This window comes from Nasonia vitripennis, assembly GCF_009193385.2.
Source record: "Nasonia vitripennis strain AsymCx chromosome PSR unlocalized genomic scaffold, Nvit_psr_1.1 chrPSR_random0001, whole genome shotgun sequence".
Taxonomy (NCBI): Eukaryota; Metazoa; Arthropoda; class Insecta; order Hymenoptera; family Pteromalidae; genus Nasonia; species Nasonia vitripennis.
The window spans coordinates 315,640-324,460 of record NW_022279660.1 but is presented as its reverse complement, the minus strand read 5'-3'; the positions used below and the strand labels follow the sequence as shown (position 1 = coordinate 324,460).

At 31.0% G+C, this 8,821-nt stretch overlaps 1 protein-coding gene and 1 pseudogene across 1 annotated transcript; one reads left to right on the top strand and one right to left on the bottom strand.

The window, feature by feature from the left end:
* The first annotated feature begins 218 nt into the window (after positions 1-218).
* On the top strand, positions 219-1,060 carry LOC116417961 (annotated as a pseudogene).
* Positions 1,061-4,167: 3,107 nt separating this feature from the next.
* LOC116417959 lies at positions 4,168-8,706 on the bottom strand. Its single transcript, XM_031933155.2, has 3 exons — positions 8,251-8,706; positions 7,997-8,167; positions 4,168-6,539 (listed from the first exon to the last, which is right to left on the bottom strand). Exons 1-3 carry the CDS (start codon positions 8,260-8,262, stop codon positions 4,962-4,964), a joined length of 1,761 nt encoding a protein of 586 aa, XP_031789015.1. The 5' UTR covers positions 8,263-8,706; the 3' UTR covers positions 4,168-4,961.
* Positions 8,707-8,821: the final 115 nt, after the last annotated feature.

Genomic DNA, 8,821 nt, shown 5'->3' with positions numbered 1-8,821 from the left:
TTTTACTTGCGATTTCGTTACAAATCCATTGTGACAAATATCGCAAATGTACTTTTTTATTTTTTGATGTGATTTTAAATGAACATTTAGATTTCCTTTCTGAGTAAACTCTTTTTTACAAACATCGCAGATAAACTCTTTCTTTTTCGAATGAATAGCATAGTGAATAAAAAGGAGATTTCACAACTTCTCTTGAAATAAGCCAGCTTTTTGGAGAAATGGTTGGTTTGTGGATTTTAAGGGAGTGTAACAAAATTCATTATAAATCATTTCAAATTTTAGAACTTGGTCCTGGAAGAGGTACTTTGACAAAAGATATTCTTAGAGTTTTTCGTCAGTTAGGCTGGACTGAGCGAATAAGTGCTGTACACCATGTAGAATTTAGTCCTGTTTTAGCTAAAATACAAAAAGAAAACTTGTGCGACTTCACTATTCAAGAAACAGAACCTGTTTTGCGCAAAAAATATTATCAATTTGGAAAAACTATCGATAATGTGGAGATATATTGGCACAAATCATCTTCTTCACAGCGGTTGTCATTTTTGTTCTCGTGGGGTGAGTCACTGCTCTGTTTATACTTTTCTTTCTTTATTTATTTCAAGTGAAATATCTTCTGTAAATGGAGGTGTTTTTCGCAGGTTGATCCACACTGGAAAGATGATTGTTGGATTGATAGCCATTGTTCTGCTGACCTTTGCTTATCTGTCAACAGAGGGAAGAGCTGTGCATAATTTTAAGAAGCGCTTTCCTGGTACTGGTATTCTTCTTATGCTTATCACTGGATTTTTTTTGACTTATATACTCTTGGTTCTCTGCTAGTCGTCTTAGTGGGCATCCTATTGCCTTTTTCGGGTAAAGAATTTTATTTTTAAAGATGATTAAGCATATTGTTAATGAATTGTCTAATCGATGATTTTATTTTTCCCCAAAGTGATATTTATCCATTCTTCTCTGCGATTGAGAAACATGAAGAACAAGATTATCAACAATTGGTTTGAAACGCACTCCTATGGGTGTTTTTTTGGAGCAACTCGGTATGGAGCCAGATCTCTTTGATTAACCTCCTTCAGAAAGGTGAGAAATAACGGCTCTGATCCGCCAGGTTGCTGATCAAACGATGATGCCACCACGGATGATCCTATCTGCACCAATGCCATCAGCAACATTCTTATTTGGTCCAGCTACCAGTTACCGCACTTTCTGGCATATATATTATAGGTAAAATTTACCTCCATTGATATAATATTTAAATATATAAGTATTATAAATATATAAATGTCAGTATAGTCAAATATCACCATACTGTTTACAAAGTTGATATTTTGGTACAAATTAAAAAAATGCACACAACTTTGTCAGTATGGGAATGAAAATGATATTATTTTAGGTGAATCTAATGTAATACATTGCTACTTAAAGTAAATGTTTGTGCCAACTATTAGTCCCATAGGTGTACAAGTTTTTAGATACGACCCTAGTGGAAATGGCAATTGTGCCATACTGTGCCAGGACTGTGCCAAACTGTGCCATAACTGTGCCAAACTATTCCAAGCTATGCCAAGCTATTGCCAAATGTTCGAATTGGTATATATGTGGCACAGTTTGGCACATCAAATTATTTCCACTAGGGGAACACAAACAAAAATCTAAAAAAAATCCTGGTAATACGAATGCATGGTTTAGAAAGTTGTTATCGCTTTTATTTAGAAACTATTATATCTAGAGGGCTGATTTTTTGCATTTACATGTTTTCATGATGTTATAACAATTAATTGAATAGAATTATTAATTAGTTTTTTATCTAAATTGAATTAATTAAATTTTCTTTTTTTCAGGTTTTATTAGATGAACAATTCACAACTGTAGTGGCTAATAGATTTATGGAAAATGCTTTTAAATTAAGGAATTCCCATGGATCAGTATAATAAGCTTTTTACGGTCTGACCAGTCATTTGAAATCCAAGGCTACTATATCTGTCTGTATTATTGCATCAGAAAAATCTACGTTTTCTCTAAAGCAACTATTGAATTTTTATATTTATTTGAATTGAAACTTTTCTTTTTATTATTATATTTATTTCAAATAATTATGTAAATAAATAATTATGTAAATATGTTATAAACATGTTATAAAAATAAACAAAACAAATTTATTCAAACTTTTTTATTGAAAAATAAACGTACATAAGAGCTTTTCAAATTTCCATCTTAGATTTACATTTGTTGCAATCATTTAAATAATTGAAAAGGATAATTTTAAAAGGTCTTTTGATCATCATAAAAAAAAATAAAAAGATTAATCTCTTGACGTAGATTTCAATCTTAAAAAACTGAAAGAGGGAATTGTGATCTATGATTGTCAGAACAAATAAAAATTTAAAATACTTACTTTTATATTATATATATTAAATATAAAATTACTTAAATTTTACACGAAATATTTAATATATCAATGTCAATCTAGATTCCTACCTTCATTTGCGATTCCTAAATTAATTATCCCGTTCCGTACTCGTACTCCATTGTCGTCATCACCCATTTTAGAATTTTAACAAATTCAAATCGTTGAAATACTTAGGGGCTGTGAATGCCGATGTTGAATCTGACCGCACGTCTAAACAGGAAAGACGATTTCAAAGTTCAAACGAACAAAGAACTCACGCCTCACGTTCCCGCTCTCAGTTGTACATTGTTGCCACCTTTGTTCAGTTATTTCACCACCGTGAAAATAGGCCTTCATCCTTGATGCTCTACGGCAGCCGGCAGGGGGCAGGGATGTAGCCACATAGGTACATATTTGTATATACGTATAATACGTATAATGAGCGACGAGCTGAGCGGACCGAACTCCAGAGAAAATCACATTTATGTAAATGTATTTTTTAGTGAAAAATTCAATTAATTTCATAGATAATGAAATTAATCATGAATAAAAATCATGAATAAAAAGTACACATATGTCCGAGTCCGACCCCTTCTTTGCTCCGCTAGGAATAAGACGCGTCGGAACACCGAAACTGAACGAACGGAAGTGAACTGAACTTGTTGTAGTAAATCTTCATCTAACCTAGAATAACGGATGCTATTGTGAGAAAGCTCTCGCACGGGTCTTCCGATTGAATAACTGTTTATACTGCAAAAAAGTAGATGCAATTGCAAGTAAAGTTCGTACAAGGTATACCTATATGTATGTTTAATTGTTGTGATACTCGATTGTAACAAATACATCCAAGGTAGATGCCGTGATGAGCTCCAGGTCCCTATTTCCACATCGGTATAAAATCTTGTCAGAGACGATAACTGAAGTACAATAACTTTATTAAACATAAATAAACTGAATATATTGCTGGATTCTGCTAAGTCTTGCAATAGTATTACTGAATCATCTAGTACACCGTCGATTTCACATAAAATAATAACTTCAGAACCTGATGTCCATGATAAACCACTCGTTATTCAAGAAACTACATGTAAAGATACAGTACTTTACAAGAAAAGAAAATATTATGAAAACAAAAAAGAAGAAATATTAAAAAACGGAAACTATACTATGAATCAAACAAAGATAAAATCAAAGAAAAGAGAAAATCAACTAATAAGTTAAAAAGATTAGAAACCAAAAATGATAATCAGTTACAGAATAACCCTGGTAAAAATCCCCGCATGGGACCTATGTGGGAACCATGTGGGAACCATGTCGAACTCATATGGGAACAATATAGGAACAATAAGGAATAATGTAATTCCTTATGGGAATCACATGGGTCCTATGTGGGATTTTGCTGTAGAATCCAACGAGAGGCTATATGGTTCTTATCTTGTTTCCACGTGGTTTTCACATAGGTACCACATGGTTCCCACATGAATCCCATATGGTATTTGCATGGAATTTACAAGGAAACCACGTGAGAACCACAAGAATTCTTTAATCTGCATGTAATTTCATCTTAACTTTTGCTCGAAGGTTACAGTGACATTTCGTAAGTCCCATGTGATTCCCACATGATTCTTACATGGTTCCAACATGGTTCCAACGTGATTCTAACATAATTACTATGTCGTTTCTACATAAATTTGACATCACGAATCAGTCCCATCTAGGTTTTTTTAGATACATTTTATTTTTACAAAAATGATATAAAATGGATATTAAAGACTAACTTCATATAGAAAATATCAAAATATTTTTATTTACAAATTTTTAAATGTTACAAATATTTTATTTCTAGAAACAGTGTTTCTTACAAACTACAAAATTTGCTTTTGACGTATGAAACATTAGTAATGATGCACATTTGGTACTACTGAAATATAATTTACATTTCCGATACATAAAAAAACACAAATTATTTTTATATCTTCAACTTTTGTTACTGTTATGTCACTTAATATGGAGTCAAATGAAAAAATTGAATTACTTATTTTATTTACATTGCGTAGCCGATAACATAAAATTAATTCTTTCTTACTCTCATCATCAATAACAAAGTACAATATTTTTCTAAAAGTTCCATCAACTAATTGACAGTAACTATTATTACAACGTTTATTTCGCTTATTTTCAGCTGCATATAGGCAACCGTTTATAACAGCTCTTGTATATATTGCAGATCTTTTAGATAGATACAAGTTTTCCAAAAGTTGATAGTCTATGAATGAAGTATTTCCTAAATATGTTACATTTTGTATTTTATAACTTTTGTGGATTCTTTTTTGTGAAATATCTTTACAAAATTGAATAACTTTTGGAGATGCATGCGGATATATACGATTTTCTAGAATGTTTAAACATTTTTGATAATTTAAATATCGAACAATTTGTAAATTGACCCCATTGGCACAGTGTATCGTTTGAAGTAAATGATGGTTAGCAGATTCGAATGGAAACGTGGAGTGAGACCAAAGAGGTCCCCAATTGTACACACTTGCTGAGATATGCAGTAGTTGATGTACATTAAACGTCATTGCTTTTTTAGTAAAAAGTTTTTCCGTTTGAGGTTAAATTCATGAAGCATTCGATCAGCATTGTCAAGTTCCTCCATTGTAATACAATCTTTTAATAAGATGTATAAACTATCGACTAATAATGTCCAATACTCAACTATTTCGTCTTCTAATAAATATTTAAATAAAGGAATACTGTAATGTAAAATAAATTTTTCCCACTCTTTAGCTTTCCAATCATTCCTATCGCTAAGTGGCCTACTAAAACGCGCTAATTGTTGAGGAACTAGTATGCTTTTTAAAATTTTATCAACAACAATAACTTCGATTGATAGTTTTTGGAGAATGCATTCTGTAATTTGTTTTCCCACACCAGCTAAGTAGCAATGCATATAGTCAGGCACAAAACCGCTGACGATATCAAAACTGTTCAGATTTATTAAAGGTGATACGCCTTTAACACCATAACAATCTTGAACATCTTCATTCTCAGTTACAATCTCCATAAACCGTACAGTTTGTTCTTGTCTTCTTTCTTTTGGATAATAAACTAAAATTGGATAACGCATGCTTCCTTCAAACCATTCACCTGGATGTAAGCACCAAGAGCAACCATACTTGCCATTAAATTGCTTGTGACATTGCATAGGAGCTCTAGCTACAGAATCAACGCATATAATTAAGACATGTAATGTTATGTGACGTGGTACATTATTTATATTACATTCAATTCCGTTAATGGACAGTTCGTTTAGTTTATTAACTAAAGGTTGCAAAAAACTGTTCATTGGTGGTTTCTTTTTACCAAACCACATTCCGCATACTATCGAACTTTTAAGTCTGGCTGCTATAGGTATTTCATTTATCTGTATATATATTGGCCAAATGGAATATTTTGAACATTCAAATGTTGGTGCTCCATCTGTATTCAAAATTGCAGTTACATACGAGCTTCTATCATTTTGTTGTAAATTGCTAACAAATTCTCGATACAATTTCCCGTCATAAATATCTTTGATCGATCCATCATACTTTCTTTCATTTACAACATAATTATAAAACCTACTGTGAAGATTAATAGAATTTGTTATATCTTCTGATGGATCAATTATCAAAAAAATATTTTCTAAAGATGGCTTAAACAAATCAATATTAAATGAGCAAATATCACATTCCACTGAGCTTTTGAATGTCTCAATTTTTCCTACACATATTTCACAATTTGGACAAATGCCAAAAAATTCAATATTTGTTTTAGTATTAAGAATTTTATCGAGCATATAAGAAGTCTCTGGTAATACTGATTCTTTAAATATACAATTTACTAAGCGAAATAAATCACTAGTGCAACTCAATGGAAGTTTATGTAATAATGTTAACTTTAAAAGTATCAAGAATATTTCGCCTGGGCTTTTATCTACTGAAGTTGTAATAGTTTCTAAAAATTTTGGATTACTTAGAAGATCATTAAAGTTACTAGTTTTTAATAACTTTTTGTTTGAATAATCTGCTTTGCATTCACCATTGTCAGTGTCGCTTGAATCGCCATCTACACGCACTTCCCATTGTGTTGATTCATCGTGTATACATCTAACCTAAAGATATACATACGAAACATTAATTTATATCATCTAATTTCTTTTCTTATGTAATAAGAGAATGTAGGAGCAACGCTACTTGGTAAAAATGTTATCTCACAAATTTATATGATACTTTAATTGTAAAAAAAATGGTTCTCCATATCAGCAAAATTTTACTTTTTCCGAAAACTGTGGAAATATGCCTATAGATTAGGTGTGACGCATTTTTTTTTAGAAATTCAGAAAATTGTACAAAAAATAATATATGTATAGCTATAGTGAAAAATGTTTCCAGAAGGATTCATAAATTAATCAATTATGGGAAAAACTAAAAAAATATCTCAAACTCAAATATGTATCAATTTCAAAATAAAAAAGTTTACGTGCATCATAATTGATTTATAAAATATATTCTTAGTTTTAAGACAAAGTAAAATTAAGCTGGCCAATCTCACAGGGAACAACCGATTAGTAAAAAAGTAGTCATCCGTCATATTTGTGAAATATTGAGATAAATAATAAAATTTATGTCAATTTACGATTTCGAGATTGTCAATAAATAATATATCTACGCTAGGCAAGTCACTATTGTTAAAGTTTGCTCCAGACACTCACTTAAGGTAGTATTGTTAACTAAAAGTACTATTGTTAACTAAATACCGATGTTTCATATTGGTCTAGTAACGCAATTATCGTCAATAATAATAAAACATTAAAAGTGCACTCATTTTGACTAGGGACATAGCAAATATTTATCGTAATAAGTATAATATGCTGTCCTATTTAACATACATACATAAAATTCCATGTGAAATGTTACATGAAGATTTATGATGTATTTATTCAAATTTCACATGAATCGTTTATAATAAAAATCTTTACATGAAATTAGTTTTCCTTATTTTTTAGTATATGTGTGCAAGTGAATATTGGTTATGGATTAGGTCTAAGTGTGCTCCGTACCTTTTAATGCTTTTAAACTAAACAAGTAAAAAGTGTAAATCGTGGACCTTGACATGGGCGATCCCTGACACCTACACCCAATACAAAATAAGTAAAACTAATTTTACATACACTCGAGTAGAAAAGCAAATTACAGTAAAATTTGGAGGACATCAAATATAGTTCTCAAAATAACACTTTATATTTTTTTAATCGGACAGTACTTATGAGGCAAATTTTTCATTTTCTATTTTTTGTCATTTTACAAATTGTTAGTTATCATACATTTTATTAAAATACAAAGTAAATGTATGATTTATATTTATACGGTGCCTCAATTTGTGTAGTCTTTTTAGTAAACTCTATTCGTAAATTAAAAAAAAAATCAAAAGCCCTCATATCAATTTTCTTACGTGTCGTCGTATAATAAAAATTAAATTTACATAAATGTAATACAAAAATTAGTTATGTATAAAAATTTAACTCAGTGCTATAACCTATAATCTTTAATAATATAATATATTTCATACCATATCCATTGAATTGTCCTGCGTATTATCTACTGCTTCATAACTGTTATCAAAACTAATGCATTTACTTTCTCCTTCCTGTTCGTCACATTTTACAATACAATTACTGTTTTTAGTATTCAAACCAGCATCCTCAGCCTTTGTTGAATCATTGGTATTTTTTTGCAAAAACTAAAACATAAAATATAATAATATGAGCTGAAATGTTTCGTTTGCCTTTATAATTACAATAAATAAAAAATCCAAGAACTTACAATATTTCCCATTCTACATTTTTTAATGAATGCTCTTCTAAGTGTATCTTGCGAAACGTCAGCAAATTTCCCGCTTTGCAAAAACTTTTTATAACGTCTTTTTGTAACGTTATTACTTGCTATTAATCGCAGTATCGCAGTATAAACAATAATCTCCGACAATTGTTCGTTCACAAAACATTAGCCATTACGAGGTTATGAATCGAGGTAATACACGTTATGCATTCGTTGCCCTCCGTATATCTATATATATGAGGAACAGCGCGCTGTTCCTTGTGTCTTGTGTCTGTTCCTGTTCTTCATAGGTATACACATACTAACTTATGTTAAATCTTATATCTGTTCCTATTCCTTTGAAGCGTGTAACGGGCCTTACTTCCGCGGTCTATTCTCGTGTGCCAGCAGGAAGAGAAAATGCTTTCGCGCAGCGAAATAAGTTAATAGACAGGAGACTAACTGAAATAAATAAATTTTAGAGCAATTCGGAACATTCTGAAATCGGGCGCCTGAGTAACGAAATACGCCCACGGAATACGCCTATTATTATTACGGAATTACGGAAAATTCTGGA

Coding starts and splice junctions, on each gene's coding strand:
- LOC116417959 (XM_031933155.2), bottom strand. Junction 6,540..7,996: donor AGGACAATTCAATGGATATG/GTATGAAATATA, acceptor GTATATCTTTAG/GTTAGATGTATACACGATGA.